The sequence below is a fragment of the Castor canadensis genome, chromosome 12 (assembly GCF_047511655.1).
Source record: "Castor canadensis chromosome 12, mCasCan1.hap1v2, whole genome shotgun sequence".
NCBI lineage: Eukaryota > Metazoa > Chordata > Mammalia > Rodentia > Castoridae > Castor > Castor canadensis.
The window spans coordinates 109,413,310-109,430,439 of NC_133397.1; the positions used below are offsets into that span (position 1 = coordinate 109,413,310).

Here is a 17,130-nt window from a genome sequence, read left to right on the forward strand (position 1 = left end):
TCACCTGGGCAAAAAAAAAAAAATAAACACATGATCCTAGCTCTGGAATAACCAGAGCAAAAAGGGCTGAGGGTCATGGCTCAAGTGGTAGACCACCTGCCTAGCAAGTCCAAAACCCTGACTTCAACCTCTAGTACCATACACACACACATACACACACACACACACACACACACATACACACAAAACACCAAAATGGATCAACCAATGATGTACAAATGGATGCAGTGCAGTGTAAGGGCTGGAAGAGCCAGGGTTATCATTACATGCTCCCTAGTGAGCTGACAGGGGCTCTACTGCAGGTGGAAAGTAAGGAGCATTCTCCCAAGAGTCTGGGGTCCAACTAGCTGAGTGAGGCTTTCAACCTGAGGATATTCAAGGAATTTGTGGCACCAATCCTGCCACTCAGAGCTGCTGGGAGCCCCCAACAGTGGAGATGCATTCAAGGTTGAGCTCCACAAGAATTAGTCTTGTATGGCTGGCTCTATGGAGACCAGGAGGTCCTGGATAGTGGATGATGTAGCTGACTGTACAAATGTTCAGCTCTGGCCCCAGCCCTTCTGCAGTACTCCTGGGATTTTATTAGAGGCAAGGTAGACAAAGAGATAGATGTAGAGCTAGGGAAGGGTGGGTGTAAGTGCCACCTAGAGGAGAACATTGGGAAAACAGGCTCTTATGAGGTGAGTGGGAGCCATCTTGGATAATTCTCAAATGGAGCCAAGACTCCATAAGTCTCCAGCAGAGTGTGTTTCTTTGTGAGAAGAAGGGACAAAACCGTGGTGTCATCCTTAGTTCCTCTTCTCAGAAGTCAGAGATGCCTTCCCTGGCTAAGAATTCAATAACTATAGCCTCCTCTATGGTCCTTTTATATCACCCTTCTTTGCCTGACATTTTCCTCCTTGATACTTTTGACTATCTTACTTACTTACCTTTTTACTATTGTCCTTGGCCTTCGTGTAAGCTCCCATGAAGGCAAGGATTTTTGTCTATGTTTTCTACCACATGCCCAGCATCAGGTCAATACCTAGTACATAGCATAGCAGGTACTCAATAAATATTTGTTGGATGATTGACTGACTGAATGAATGAATGAATACAGACAGAACCTGAATTTGGGGATAAAAATTGTTGAATTTTGAACCAGCAAAGAAGAGGAGAAATCAGAGCAACCTGAAACCCTGAACTCCTCCTCTTCCTCAAACTTAGCTCTGGAAACCCTAAAGAAGGAAACATCTCCATATCTTGGAATTCCAAGCCAGCTTTTCCCCACTTTGAGAAGTGGGCAACAGGAAAAGAAAGCATTCTGGCAATGTGTTATATAGTACACCAATGGACATGTGGCCATCTCTCTAGGAAGGTGACAAAACTTTCTAGGAAGGGAAGTTCTCCCATTCTCTCAGAAATTTCAAGGGATCACTGGCTGTGATAATTCTAGGGTCAGGAGAGCAACCAAGTGTATGGTCCTCACTGAGTTTATTTTTGAAGGATGATTATATTTAAGGAAAAGGGCAAGTTAATCTAAGACTGGCCATCAGGCATGGGATGGCCAGAGTACATTTGGTTGGTTGGCATCATGTCCTGAGCAGGATATCCATTCCTTGCACGTCTACACCTGGACTGGAAGTTAGAGGCTGGGTGTGTTTCAGGGGAGAAAAGGAAGATGCCAAGGCAGAAGGGTTAACAGAGAATCATTGAGGAGCAGAGCAGAAAAGAATTGCAGAAGTGCTAAGGGAGGGACCACACGATGGCTGGAGCATGTGTCTTGTCCAAGACAGTCGTGGCCACATATCTGGACAGGTGGGAAGTCAAGGGGGTCAATGATGGGGCAGGTTGAGCCCGAGGAGGACAAGAATGGACCACCAAGGGGCTGTGGCCAAGAGGCACACACACGGAAAGTCTGGCCAAAGCAGAATGCAAAGATTGGGACCAAAAGTGAGAAGGAACATCGAAGGGGGAAAATGTTACTGAGGGGGAATATTACTATCATTGCCTTTTATTCCCAGTGACTCCCAGCATGGTTGCCAGTCCTGGGGTCTTTAATATATGGTGCTATGGTTCCAAGAGCCTTCTCCTGGGTCCCAGAGCCACTGTACAGGGAGCGAAGCCACAACCTGCCCCTCACCTGCCTCTTGTCTGCTTCTTTGCAGGAAAGCGTAGACTTGGGAGAGATCATGTTTTCTCTTTGCTATCTGCCCACGGCGGGGAGGCTCACTCTCACCGTGATCAAATGTCGCAACCTCAAGGCGATGGACATCACGGGCTATTCAGGTACCTCTCCTACACCTGTGGCCAGCCACATGGCCTCCCTGAAGTCCAGTAGGATTTGGGAGAGTACTGGAAGAAGAGGCAAGAATTGCCAGTATTCTTAGAATAGGAGCACCCGCTCTGGAGGCAAAGTTCCTGCATACAAATTCTACTCCTGCCACTTGCTTCCTATGTGAAGGCTGAAGTTTCTGTTAGCTTTCTGCCACCATGGCAGCATATATCTGAGATGATCAACTTAAATGAGGAAAGGTTTATTCTGGATCATAGTTCCAGAGGTTTCGGTCTATGGTAGCTTGGCCCTGTTGCTTTGGGCCTGTGGTGAGACAGTGCATCACAGAAGGAGCACATAATGAAAGGAGGCCTAGTCACATCATGGCAGAAAGGAAGCAAAAAGAGGAGAAGAATAGAGACCAGGGTTCTAATATCTCCTTGAAGGGCACACCCTCAATGACCTAACTTTCTTGCACTAAGCTTCACCTCCTAAAGGTTCCACCATCCCCCAAGAGCACCAAAAGCTGGGAACCAAGGCTTCAACACACAGGACAGTTAAGATCCAAATTATATCAGTTTCTTTAATCTGAAAAGTGGGAATGATAACACCTTACATGCTGCAGTCAGCATAAATGAGCTAGTCTGTGCAAATATTTAGCATTGCTCCTGACACATCATAAGTACCTGGTAGACATTAGCCATTACTATCATTCTTCTTCTTAGAGGAAGAAGAGAATCAGGAGGAAATATACAGGAGGCAAAAGCCTAGAGACTATCTTCTACTTTCCAGAAGGGTTATGTGGAGTCTGTGTATGTAAATGTTTGCAGGTCCACACAGGCCTGGGCAGCAGCCCTGCATGTTGAGTCAAAGGAGCAAAATTTAATGAAAAGCAAAGGTTTGCTTTTGAGTTTTTGTGGCTGGGCTCCCAGCCTCAGCCTCACTCCAAGAGAACTGAGCACCAGTGGAATGGAAGTCGTCCTTGTGTGAGGGCAGCTGCAGAGACCAGCAGGCTGGCCATGGTATCAGAAGTTTCATCCCCTTCCCTCAACCCCACCACTCTGCAACACCCTCTGCAATTCTGCAAGTTATTGTAGGAGAACTTATCTGTGTTTGGAGATAACAAAGCAGTAGCTCAAGGCTTGGAGCCTCCCAAGGAATGGCACATAGAATACACTGGATGTGAATGTGGGAAAAGCCTTGGTTTGTTTTCCCAGACCTCCGCTCACTCAAGAGACCCATTTGATGATTCTGATTGCTAGTGCAAAATCACTGAAGAGAGGCTGCTGAACTTAGCTAGGAATATATTGAACAAATTTCTATGTATTTCACTTGTATTTATTAGTTATCTACTTCCTGGAAGACTTCTCACAGTTGCCATAAAGAGGCAATGATGGTACAGGATGAAGTGGCACATGCCTATAATCCCAGCACTCTGGAGGCAGAAGCAGGAAAATCTCTAATTTGAGGTCACCTTGGGCTACATAGCAAGCGAGTTCAAGGCCAGCCTGAGCTATGTCGTAAGATTCTGTGTCAAAAAATTAAGGGCTAGGGATGAGAGTGCTTGCCTAGCATGTGTAAGACCCTGAGTTCAATTCCCAGGATGGGGAAACAAAAAAAAAAAAAAGAAGAGATGGTCCATCTGTTCCATCCCCTAATTACCTCTCTGGTGCCCCCCTTCAGGCCAAAAGCCCACATGAAGAGCCCGCTCCTGGTTCCACTGAAGCTGCCTACACACATCAAGATGCAAAGCACAGAGCTTCTCAAACCTCTGCTGACTTGCAAAAAACCTCAGGCAGCAGCAAGTCGGCTTCCCCCAAAATACAGCCAATATGGATTTCATTTTAAAACCAAAATAAGTGCATGTGGGGACAGAAATTCAGTGAGGATACTCAAGGCTGCTGAGGGAAAGAGGATGTTGCTCTCTTAGTCCCCACACTGTCTTCTCTGGTGTGATGAAATTGATGCTAGAGAGAGAGAGATCAGGGTGAAACCATCTGTAATCTCAAAGGCCCCTGCAAATCAGAGGATTGTGGGTGGGAGATTCTTTTTACCAAGTTCTAACTTCCCTCTCAGTTGCCCCTCTTCTCTGCCTAGGTTTGGAAATCCTGAAAATGCAGGGATGCATCAGGGAAGTTTGTCTGTTTTGTTCACTGATGTAAGCAAGCATGTGGAGTGATGCATGCAACACAATATGCACTCTTTAAGTATGGATTAAGGAATGAATGAATGAATGAGCAAAAAATTAATGAGTGAATTCATTTATAGCATGAGGAACCTGGCTCAAGGGTGATGGAGTCAATGTGTGTGTACCAGAGGCTCTCATACTAGATCTCCTGGGGGGTTTTTGTTGTTTGGGATTTGTTTGTTTGCTTGCTTTTGGTGGTACTTGGGGTTGAACTCAGGGCTTTGCGTTTGCCAAGCAAGTGCTCTACCAATTGAACCATGTCCTCAGACCTTTTTGCTTCAGGTATTTTTCAAATACGGTCTCACATTTATGTATGTGATCCTTTTATTTATGCTTCCTGCATAGTTGGGATGACAGGTACATGCCACCACACCCAACTTTTATTGATTGAGATGGGGATCTTGGGAACTTTTTGCATCTGCTGACCTGATCTTCCTGATCTCCATCTCCTGACTAGCTAGGATTATAGGCATGAGCCACCATGGCAGTCCTAGATCTCCTGTTTCTGAGGATGAATTTGAGGTTGCCTTTAGCCCTAACTGGTCTGATGTTGGACTAAATTGGGGGGTGAAAGGAGCTTATTAGTTGCCTGTTCCAACTTACATGACATTGACCTTTAAACCAAGGATCTTTCTATTCTCTCCTATCTAAACTAACCCAAGTCAATTCCTTAAGCCCACTTGATAGAACCATGACAATAAAGACAGTACAAAATAGTATGCTACCAAGGGGTGGCAAGTCAGTTAACCCTCTCACCTCTGCCCTATCTGGTCAGCATTTCTTTGAATCCAGTGATCAAAAGGTGAGCTTTAGAGTCAGACCTGGGTTCAAATCCCAGGCAAGTTTCTTCATCTCCCTATGCCTCAATTTCCCTGCCACTGCAATAGAGATGTTGATGACACAAACTTTATAGGGTGGGTATAAAGTTGAAGTGACCTGATCAATGAACACAATGCCTGGATATCCCAAATGACAAATCCTCACGATTCCCATAACAATGAGCCTGAAATATACTGCTGGTCTTTGTGTCCCTTGATCAACTATGTAGAGCATCATAGAGAAAGATAGGCCTCAAAGATCATCCAGGGCCATCATTCCACTAGACACCATGAACTTTTCCCTGGAGAACCCTAGGGAACAGTTTTTTTTTTTTTTTTATCTCTGCCTAGCCTCAAGAAAGTATTGGTTGATTCCAGAAGGGGAAATATGCCCACTGGTGAAAGTATTGGTTGATTCCAGAAGGGGAAATATGCCCACTGAAATCTATAAATTGGATATGCCTTATAGGGATAAACAGAGTTGGGAAAGATTGCTAAGGCATTTTCCAAGTGGCCCGTGGAACAAGTGACTCTGCCTATATTTTTCTATGCCTCATGGTATGGAAATGTGCTCTGAGCAGAGTGTCTAGAAATAGGTATAGACCGATGAACCAGGCATATTTGAGCAACGTAAGCCTGAAGATGCTTTCTAAGGCAACTCACAGCCATAAGGAGCTGAGTATTAAAGAACAGGTTTGGGGCCAGCTCTTCCCACCTGTGTGCTTGGATCTGACCAACGTCCTGATCCATATCCATAGGGAATGGAGCCTGTAGAAACCACAAAGCTGCCAATTACAGGTTCTCCTTCCTGTTTACTGAAAATCCCCAAGAGAGGGCTCACAAATGGGTGATCAGAGATAGCAGGTTGATTAAATTCCTCATGGTCTCCCCAGTTCTTCCATAAACCTAAGTGTCCCCATGATTAAGGCACAGCTGCCACAGTCACATTGGTTAGTCAGCAACTCATTAAGACATCTCTAGAAATGCCTTCAAGGCTTGGAGCTTCTGAGCAGGTTCTGTAGTTTCTCTAGCTTCCACCATAAGTGTGGGGCCTCCTCTGCTCCCCCTGCAAGATGCCAAAGAGCACGAGGCCTAGTGGGTGCTCCTGACCAGGAGGCAGAACCGTATGCCTGGGAACCATAGAGCAGAGAGCGGCTGCTTTGGCCCAGCGCTCCTGACAGGTTCACATGAACCCTGGTTCCTGGGCAAAGAGGTGTCTCAACCCATCAGCATCTCAAAGCTATTATTACCTCCAGCTTGCTCTCTTGTTTCTTGCGCTTTATAGCATCAATACTAATTATCATGGTGACCAAAATACCTGTGCTATGAGATACAATAGATGTCACTTCATTTGGATGAGTAGAAAATTTCAGGGTAGAAAGGTGGCCATGAAAGACCTATTCAAAAAACTAAAGAGGAGACAAGATTGGGAGGCACTTCCAAGTTTAATAAAAAGACATCAGTGTGCAGCATGGAGAGAGTCCAAGACCCCACTGAGAAATGAAATGTCAACCAGCTGCCCTGACTGTCAGGACAGTCTCACTCGTTCTCCTGGCCCTGGCTTCTTCCTCTTTCACTGCTCCGGGGTGGGCAGGAAATGGCTTCCAGGGAAGTAGAGAGCAGGGCCACTTCCCCTCTTCTTGCTGCCAAATGGAAAGGAGATTACTGGGACACTGGTACCCCAAATCATGTTGTCAGGTGGGGAGGATATGGACTTTTTGATCGCTGCTGTTGGTTTCATCGTGACACGTGGCTATTTATTGGGTACCCTAGAGTCCAGTGTTTAACCCCCTTTATCCTGGGGTTAACAATGCCAGTGAAACCCTCCAGAGAAAAATGACTATTTAGTGAAAGAAACAGTGTCATTTTCAGCTTCAATACCCTTTTGAGCCAGCCAGCCATTGTGGGGCTGAGATTTAAGGCTGGGGACTGCACATGCACAGGCAAGTGTCTTGTCTGAATCAGGGCTGGCTTGTCTATTAGGGAAAGTCCATTAAGCACTCTCCCAAGAATACTGAGGTAGCTAAAGACTCTGTGTTTATTAAGCATGACACCTCCTCAGAGACAGGTGTGCTACATAAATAAATACAAGGTGGTTTAATTATTTTAACGACTCATTGATACCCCGGGTGAGCAGCAGTAGGTCCCAGGCTTCCATTTAATGTAGGACATCTGTTTAACACACTTCCTTCCCTTTGTACTGCCCCCAATTGGCATAGATCCTTATGTCAAAGTGTCCCTGCTTTGTGATGGGAGGAGACTGAAGAAGAAGAAAACAACCATTAAGAAGAACACTCTCAATCCTGTCTACAATGAGGCCATCATCTTTGACATTCCCCCAGAAAACATGGATCAAGTCAGCCTGCTCATCTCGGTTATGGACTATGATCGGTAGGTACAGTCCTAGAAGCATGATTCCTCTACCCCATTCCAGGGCAGCATAGGGATCCTTGACCTTGGACCCGTGGTACAGGGCTCAGATGCCCATTGGTCTCAAATCTGGCTCCACCCAAGGAGGGTATAGGAAGTTGAGGAAGAGCATAGATTCCTTCTTAGCAAAGGGCTTCAGCTTCCCTTTGCAGCTGGCCTACTTCCAGCAGGAAACCTCACCCATCATTTTTCCTGAATTCAACCCTGATTATTTCCATTCTCCCATCTGGCACCAAGTCCTCTCATCTGGCCTTTAAAATGTTTCTCTATCCTCTCCTCTTCTGTGGCTGCCATCACTCTTCTCTGGGATGACAGTGTAGCCTCTATGACTCTCTGCCCCAATTCAGCCAACAGACTTAGGACATACCTTCCTAGACACTTTCCTCCTGGACCTGCCCTTCTGAAGACCCATCAATGTGTCCTGTTGTCCAGACTTTCCGTCTGGACTCTCAAGACCTTTCATAATCTGGGTCCAGCACATCCATCCAACCTGATTCTCCTCCCTCATTTGCATATCCTGCTTTCCCATCAAGACTGGCTCAAAATCATTTCCCAGCTGCTGCAGCCCCCATGGCTCCTTCTCTCCAGTTGTCACTTTAGCCGAAGGAGACAGAAACCTTGCCCTAAAGCTCCAGGCCTGAATTTTTAGCTAAAGTTCTCTGGCATAGTAGGTGCTTGACTAACATATTTGAGTGATGATTGATGTTCTGGCCAAGTGAATAAATCACAGTCCAGCTGCTTGGGGTGTAGACAAATGGTACTCAGAGTAGGTTGATTTATGTCCATGTGCTGATGTCTACAAGCAAGGTTGTGACGTGCTGGTCAAGTCAAATAAGGGAAGAGACAGACTCCCAATCTCCAGTCAAGCAATCTGACACTGTTTCCCAAGATTCGAAACAAGTTGGTAACCCTTGCTCATTTCTCTGTGTCCAACGTCTGTTTATACCAAGGAGGCTGGGCAAAGCCTCAGGGGCACTGACAGCTCAAGGCCCTGCTGAGCATTGGTTTTTAGCCCTCACAGGCCTGAGTTAGGCCCCCAGGACCTCCCTTTCTGAGAGCATGTCTGGTAGCCAATGTTGGGGCCTTTGCTTCTCCCTCAGAGTGGGCCACAATGAGATCATAGGAGTCTGTCGAGTGGGGATCAATGCTGAAGGCCTGGGCAGGGACCATTGGAACGAGATGCTGGCATATCCACGGAAGCCTATTGCACACTGGCACTCCTTAGTGGAGGTAAAGAAATCCTTCAAAGAGGTGGGTAAGGTCGCCTGGCCCTTGGCATGTTTGCTGCATGATGGCGTGGGCTGGAGAATGGCAGTTGGCTGCTGTAAGCCCCTTTGCCTTTTGTGGGAAGGGGACATGGGAACCACATACTTCTCACGCAATATGTAACAGGTAGATGAGGAAGAAGGTAGAGGCTGCCTGACAAAGAGCTCCTGATGCTGGGCGTTTTGAAAGCAGCGCTGAGTTCTTAATGGAAAATATGAAGAAGTCTTTCAAACAGGCCACTGTGCCAGGCCTGAAAAGCTTTCACAAAGTCCTTGGGCCAAGTTACTCCTTTATGAGAAAGCCCCAGGGAGGTGAGATTAGAACTTGGCAAGAAATCCTATGCCTGTCGGAACAGTAAGTTCCCTGAGGCTCCAGTCAGGCAGTCAGTCACTCGGCAGTTTTCACGACTTAGCTGGAGATGGTCAAAGATCATTCTTTCTCTTAGGAAGGCTGGTTTTCACCATTGTTGGGAGAGGAGTATAGTCTCAAGGTGTCATGTTTTCTGGAAAAAGCCCTCATTCTGGGCTCTACCTGAGAGCACTGGGCTAGGGCTTCCATCTTGGCCCCTCTTGACTTACTGTCCTAGTTACCATCACTTCTCTCTCAACTGCAAACAAAATGTCCCTTTGAGTGATATCTACAGTGGGCCTCACCTCCACCAGATCCCACCAATTTAAGATCTTGTCATCTATCACCGTGGTGATCCCTGGACCTGTTTTTTTCTGAAGTGGGTTGGGATATAGGGGTGGTTAGGCAAGCTTTGAACTTCATTCTCAAGATCCCATACCCCAGTCCATCCTAGAAAGCTAAGTGGTCATTCTTTGATCTTAACAGGCTTCAAACCTAGTAAGTCTAGAGAGCTGTAGAACGTTAGACAATCTAATACAAAAATGAAACTTTATCCTTTCAACCACCTGGCTCATCAACTTAAAAACAGGGTAACCCCCAACTCTGTGATACAGAAAATGTAGGGCCACTTGGGGACCTGCAGCCTCCCTTCCCTTCCCAGGGTGGACATGGTATTTCAACCCAGTGTGAGGTGTCCCAAGAGAGACTGTGAGTTGAGGGAGTTAGACACATGACACCTGTGGGAGATAGTGGCTTCTAGGGAGCCAGGCTAGTTGGCTTACCTCTCCAGGTAGGTGTGTACTCTGCAGAGCTCCTGCTCTGTGGCCTTGAGGGAACATTAATGAGTCAGGCATAGACCAAGTTCCTGTCCACTTAGGCTTCACATTTCTTCCTCGTGAATGCCTTAGTTTTACCACAGCTATAGGGCTTTAATGAATGAAGACAGTCTCTCAGAGTTCTGGTTCCCCAAGAGAACCCTGTCCAGTTCTTCCAGAAGGGTCTCTCCCCAGAGTGTGGGTTAGGCACTCACTCCCAGTCATATGCAGCATTGCTACAGAGCCGAACTCCAGACAACCTGGAGTCCATGCCTCACTGAAGGAAGTGTGGATTCAACCCAGGAAGGGGCCATGACAGTCTTTCCCCCTTTTTAATCCTGTGGAGACATTTAAGAATAGACCACTAAACTGTTTAGGGTGGTTTAGGGGCTGGGCTAAGAGGCCTCTGGAGGGCTGTGGAGCCATAAGCAACGCACTGCCCCACTTGGTCTATGGTTTTTTAGTTGGTAAATGAGGGATAGGCCTCTCCCATCTCCGCTTTTCTTAGAAATACTGCCACTGAATGACAACTGGGCCCAGGAGCCCACATGTTGCACTGTGACTGCCTTTCTAACCATGAATCTGCAATTTAATCTGTCACTATCACAGACCTGGCCTGCCCCTGGCAAAAGAAGTAGCCAACAGACTGGCAGGCTGGAGCAGGGTGCAGGGCATCACAGAATTGCCAGGTCTGGGCCTCAGAATCGTGATGACTACAACCTCATTAAACCAAATCATTGATTCCAAGTCTTGTTTCTTTGAGAACTCTGACTCACTAGTCCAGGAGACAATAGAAAGATAAAGTAGAATCAAGCTCTTGAAAAATGAATATTTGATGAGCCAGTACAGGGAAAACGAAAAGCGATTAAATTGATTCATACCCTTTGGGTTTACTTTTTTCTTGACCTGGCACACTGAGTGCAGAGACTGCCCTTCCCCCACTCGCCATCCTTCCAGGTTCTGCTCAGTTGATCATTTATTTCCCTGCATGAAGAAGCTGAAAATGGCAACTTGGGATTTCAGCAGTACGCCTTGGTGTGGAGTTTTTACTGACACTTTTAGCACCCACAGTTTAAGTATCTTTATAAAATTGCATCTAACATCTTGCCAACCTAATATTAAATCAACACACTTTGTGTGAGCGTGGTGCCCTGTGCTGGACATACAGCTTCCCAGCCTTCTTTAGAGCTTACATCTGCCTTCTTGTTGGTTCTGTTCTGGCCACTGAATAAGAAAGAGCATTGCTCCTGAAGCTTGGAACGCCTCCCATCTGTATAATCCACCAAGAAATCTTCTTCTCCAGCTCCCGGGAAGACAAATGGCCTCATATCTGCAAAGTGCTTTCTCTATCTTACACCTTTCTTAGTAGAGTTTCAAACTTGGATCATTTCTTTTTTATTAATGAGAACAGAGGGCACCAGACTTGCTCGCCTGTTTTGGGGTTTAAAATAAGGTTAAGGGAAGCAAATTAACTGAAAAGGTATTTTTTTCCCTGCTGCTGTCTCTCATGAATAAAAATTCATTAAGCCATAGCAAGTGCCCTTCCCCAGCTCCTTCCTTCTCAGCACTCCTGTGTAGTGCTGAGTGTTGTCACCACACAGAGCCTGGTTGACCAGTGACCTTCTCCAAGGTGCTTTATTACAAAGAGCCAAGTTCAGATCACTTGCCATAGATTTTAGATCTCTGTCGGAACATGACCCATTGCAGAATCAACAAAAGACCTTATTGGGACCAGCTCTCCTGGAACAATAAGCTTCCTGCACACTGGGGACAGGGCCTCTGCTATTTCAGAGCTACCTCGATGAGCACCCCAGAATCTACCTTTCCACTGTTCATAAACCGCATCTATTCCCTGTGTTTATCATCACAGAAAAAATCAGGGACTCGCAGTGAGCCAGTGTTCCTTCTTCATTTGTTCCGGATAAACGATTATGCTCTGTGTGACTTCTCTTTGGGCTGTTATATAAAGAAAAAGGTACTTTGTGTGGCCATTTCAGGTTTTTTTTTGTTTTTGTTTTTGTTTTTTTTTTTTGCTCTGACTTGGCCTATCAATCAGGTTGTTTAAGTGGTTACCCAAGGGAGAAGCCAGAATTATCATGTACCTTTCACTGACATTAAAGGTGGTAACAGAAAAAGTCTCACTCCTGAAATGAAGGGCTGTGTTAGTAATCATCTTATGTCACCTTCTGGTTAAGTGACACTTGAGTCAGAAGTCACAGTGGGCTCAACAACCAGGCATTTATTTATCTAAAATATTTCACCAGGGAAACTCTCGATTGTGATTTCACTCACGTGGACGCTGCAAGCAGAGAGACTGCCACCTGGAGTTAGGAGTAAGTACCTGGTGTGGACCCAAAGAGGTTAGGTTGCTTATTACATTTCCTGTCTCCTTCCTTCCCTCGTGTGGCCATATGCCATGTGATGGAATGGAAGGAGCACTGAGTTTGGAGCAAGGACTTGGCTCTTCCCCAACTGGCTGCATCTTGACTTCTCTGTGTCTTTGTTTTCTAATAAGAAGTTTGGACTGGCTGACCTCCCAAGGCCACCTCCAGTTCTGACATGCTGAGATTGCTCAGGTCTAGGTCATCAATACCTGATTGTTCAGCCCTTAGCTAGTGGTAAAGACCTTCAGGTTGGTCTGCACAAGAATTACTAAGGAGCCCATGAAGAACTGAGCCCAGAGAGGGACAGCAAAGGTCCTTCTTACACCTGGGAGCTTTAGGGTAGTCTTGCAGGTCTGGGTGACTCCTTGGTTTTGTGGTTTCTCACTGTCTGCAGTGATGAGTGGACACTGACTCACTTTGAAGTCAGATCACCTCCAGATAGGTCTAGAATATTCATAGGATCAGATCCTTGGCCAGGAAACATTGCATAGCTATGGCTGGCTTTTCCATTTAAAGAGAGGTGGAATGGCTCAAAAGAACAGGTCCATCCATCCTCATTCACTCCTTCATTACACCTCACTCATCACATCCTCCATTTCCAAAGCAGGTTAGAGGCTGTCTGGGAGGAGATGATCCGTGAGATGGGAGGCCTGAGGAGGAAAAAAGGGATGGAGGGACCCAAAAGGGGAAGGGGTTGCCATTCCTTGCATCTTCTACCCCTTCACATGCAGGGTGTGAGTGCCCAGAGGACACCTTAAGACTAAAGGAGAGGGCCCAAACCAAACCAGTATCAGCTTTTCTTTTTTGCTGTACTAACAGCTCCCAGACAAATTGCTAATAATTCATGATTGTGCGTTCTTGGCAGTAAGACCACACTCTGCAGACTGCCTCTTTCGCTGCTAACATAAGCTGATTTTCAGTGTGAAAAATGGCCAAAGCAACGGTTCAGTCATAGCACCTCATTAACACACACACACACACACACATCCACACACCCATTCCACATTGTGAAGGAAGCTGAAATTGTCTCTGCAGTAGGTCTTTTTGGAAATCAGGTCTTCCAAACTAGAAGCTCTAAGCTGTTTTCCTTATGTTTTTGCATGGCTGACAGCAAAAATCGAGAAAGCTTACTGAAAAGCTGGAAAAAAGGTGAATTCAGTGCATGAGCCAGTAAAGTTTTGGAAGTTGAAATGTCAGTTCTTATTGGCAGTCACTAACCAGGGTTTCTCCTCTCTTCAGTGGCAGGGCCGAGCTGCCAGCTTTGACAGTGAGAGCTCGTGTCCCTCTCCGAAACCACCTCCGACACCATGAGCTGCACGAACAAGTCACACAAACGGGACTCTGCAATGTTCTTTTCACACTTGTTCAGCTGTCTAAGCACAGTGTTGTGCAGTCGGGGTGGCGGCCACAGCCATCTGCCACTCCAGAGTCTTAACTGCTCCTGTGTAGGTGAAGGCCGAGACACTTGTCATGTGATCAGATCTGTCTTAGTCTTTTCTGTCTCTCAAGGTGATGTTTCTGTGGTTTTCACTTTGTATGAGTCTGCTGTCAAGAAAAGAAGAAAAAACAAACAAATAAGCAAACAAACTAATGAGTAGGAAATAAAACAAAGAATGGAGAGCCTGAGACCGGCTCTATTAAATATAATGTAAAGTAGCATTCTTTTCCAGGGAGTGTGGATTGAATTTCTGAAATTTTTTTGTCTTCACTACATTCTGCAACCCTGGAGAAGGAGGCAGGGCTGGGGGAGCAATGGCTATATCTTTAGTGCCCTTCAGGAATGGCACAAATCAATCAAAAAGCCTTTACAAGGTCAACTGTCACTTTTGAAGCTCTTCATTGGTGTGATTGCAAGCCAAGATTCAGACTCCTGATCCCATGTTGAAATCACGGGTTTGTGACTTTTCCACTAATGTACAGGGATCCTTGCTCCTCCTTGTTGGATTTCCTTCTCAACTGGAAATGTTTTGATTCTGCGTGGGAACTTAGTCACTTTCTTTAGGGATGATACTGCGGAAACTAACCACGCCATATGTTTTCTGACACGTCCCAGTTAATGAACACATTTGTTTGCAAACAGATCTTAGTTCTCAAAAATAACCTTCATTGTAAAGAAAGAGAAGCACATATGTTCCAGAATGATTTCTGCGTTCTAAGAGCTTTATAATTCCATGAAGTAGGAAGCAGATGTTTCAAATGCCTAAACAGATCAAAGAAAAATCTAGATGAAAATGTTCATGTCTGAGTGGGAAGTTTTGAAGCTCAGGCAGTAGTTTGAGTCTGTCTCTCTATGAAGAGCATCTTCTTGTTTGAAACCAGTCAGCCTGAGCCTGTTTCAGCCCCTATGGACTCTTGGACAACCCTCATCTTAAGCTTTAGTTCTATAATATACTAAGTGTTCAGTGTTGTTTGTGTGGTAGTGAGGGGAATTGTTTTTGTTTTTCCTTTAGATCTCTATTTTAGGCCAAATTCAGTTTAGAAAAGTTAGAACTATTCTGCATTGTAATAGTCCATTCGTATTGAGTGAATAGTGGTCCTCCCACCAAGCCCTCTAAGCAACTGATTTGTTCAATCTCAGTCTATATAGCCCTGGTGAGCACACAGAGGTGAGCTTCCACTTCAACTTGTGACCACACACTGCCAGGTTCCAGAGCTGTGGTAGGACTTACAAGAAGCAAGTCCACTGATGGACCCCTTCTTTCAACAATGGAAGGTCAAGAACACAGGAGCTCTTCACACACCTTGTGTCTTACTCTTTCTCTATGTCACACGCTATAAAAGCAGCAACTTAATAAAATTCATTTTAAGGCAAGTTACCAGGTTTCTCTGCTGATAGAACTGTAAGTAGTCTCTGCTAGTTCTAAAAAAAATGACAAGATTGAAATGAGCTAAATGTCTTGTGACTAACAGGCCTTCCTAGCCAGGCAATCCTACATTTGGATGCTATGTTGAGAGTGAGAATAACCCAAGGTCATGACAAGACTCCCAGCAGGCGACAAACTTCATTATGTTCTTGACTCTAGACTGCCCCATCAAGATGGCCATCTCAATCATTGAGCAGATGATAAGGGTCTTGCAACTAAGAAGGGGACAAATGCATGTCTTGAATCCTAAGGAGGCTAGACATTAGTGTGAGAGAGTCCTTCCAAAAGTGAGCTCAAAATGCATGTCCAGCTGTCACTTCTAAACCCTAAAGTAGGCAGGAATGTCCTACTCTAACCCTTTGGGAAAAAGAGTGTGATTGCACAAATCATGGCATTGTGCACCTGAGAGATACCCCGTATGTCCAAGCAGCTCTCTCTCATGAGTAAACCTCCCAACAGGTTCAGAAAATCACATTCTGAACAAACTGTGGCCAGCCCCCATGTTGCCCTAGCCAACAGCTACCACTCTGGCTCCAGCAGTCTTGGGTAATTCCTACAGGCATGGGAGTCACCCCAGGAAGGCATTTAGCTTCTGGACCACCTCCCCCATCCCTCCCAGTTCCTCCAAGGGAGACCAGTCCTCAACCTGAAAAATGGGTTCACCCATTTCACTAACTAGCCCAGTATTTCCCGCACACAGATGAGAGTAAACTGAAATACAAATATTAGAATAAACTGATAATCAGCTTCTTCTGGCATGAGAAACCCCTTGTGTGGTAGTGGTGAACTTTGCTGAAGTTGTAACAACCAGGACCATTTGCACATAGATGCTTATTAAAAACACCAAGTTCCTTTCTCCTTTATTTAGCAGTGTTTCTGTGCTTTGGATGTCCCCCTTCCTTTCTGCGCTTACCCAGAATGTTAATTAATTGTATCATCATTTAAAAAATTATGTTGTTAATTAATGCTTTGTGTCTTCCCACCCCTGTCACAGCCTGGAGTTTTTATTCAATTAAATCTTGTCCCTTGCCCATTTCTCTTGTCATTTTATGTTCCTGAGATTCAACAAGCTGCACACACACACACACACACACACACACACACACACACACACACACGGTGTCACTAAGCTTATATTTTTAATCTTTGTTTCACAGTGGATAGCCACTTTCCTTCAGTGAGAGGTACACTGAAGAGGGTTGTTGGTTTTTGCTCTGCTCAAGGAATACCTGTGCACCATAGCAGACTGAAGCCCATGTGCCTTCTGTCAGGCCTGAGGCTCACAGAGCACTGGCAGTGCCAGGACTGTTCCCGCAGCTGCTCGGCTCCACGAGCAGCCCTGCAGATGCTAGATCCTCTCTGGGGAAGTGGGTCCCACTCATATCTAAAAAGTACGAGGCTTTCGCCCACCAGGAGAGGAACCCTGCAACCTCTCCTGAAACACAACTGCCAAAGCCACGGGTAAATACGAGTGCAGACTGCAAAAAGTGTAAAAGAACGTTCCAACTTAATAGACTATTGTCTCTGCCAACCCCCAGTTTTTAATTAATTTAGAAGGCAGCCTGTGGAGAAGAGAGTGGAAGGTACATCCATTTCTGCACATCTACCTCTAAATTACTGACTCTCTGCAGGAAACTGAGCTGCTGAGCCAAGCGCTCGGTTGCCGGAAGAGACAGCCTCCTGCTCCTTCTAGTGCCCTCCTATCTGGTAAGGCCGCAGAATTCAGTGATGCATTGAAATCCAACAAGGTGAAAGTGTCCGTC

The 17,130-nt window shown here is 45.7% G+C and overlaps 1 protein-coding gene across 6 annotated transcripts in view; it reads left to right on the plus strand.

Annotated features, from left to right (window-relative positions):
• Positions 1 to 16,393, plus strand: part of Syt6 (synaptotagmin 6) — a 62,725-nt gene extending 46,332 nt beyond the window's left edge. For 3 of the 6 annotated variants that reach the window (XM_020166332.2, XM_074050709.1, XM_074050710.1), the window contains exons 4-7: positions 2,148 to 2,268; positions 7,480 to 7,651; positions 8,791 to 8,941; positions 13,743 to 16,393. In XM_020166332.2, the coding sequence (XP_020021921.1) occupies positions 2,148 to 2,268; positions 7,480 to 7,651; positions 8,791 to 8,941; positions 13,743 to 13,814 (516 nt within the window). In that variant the 3' untranslated portion in view covers positions 13,815 to 16,393. Of the gene's footprint in view, positions 1 to 2,147; positions 2,269 to 7,479; positions 7,652 to 8,790; positions 8,942 to 12,383; positions 12,453 to 13,742 lie in introns of all 6 variants that reach the window. The other 3 variants (XR_012439910.1, XR_012439911.1, XM_020166335.2) reach the window with 3 other exon arrangements.
• The last annotated feature ends 737 nt before the right edge of the window (positions 16,394 to 17,130 follow it).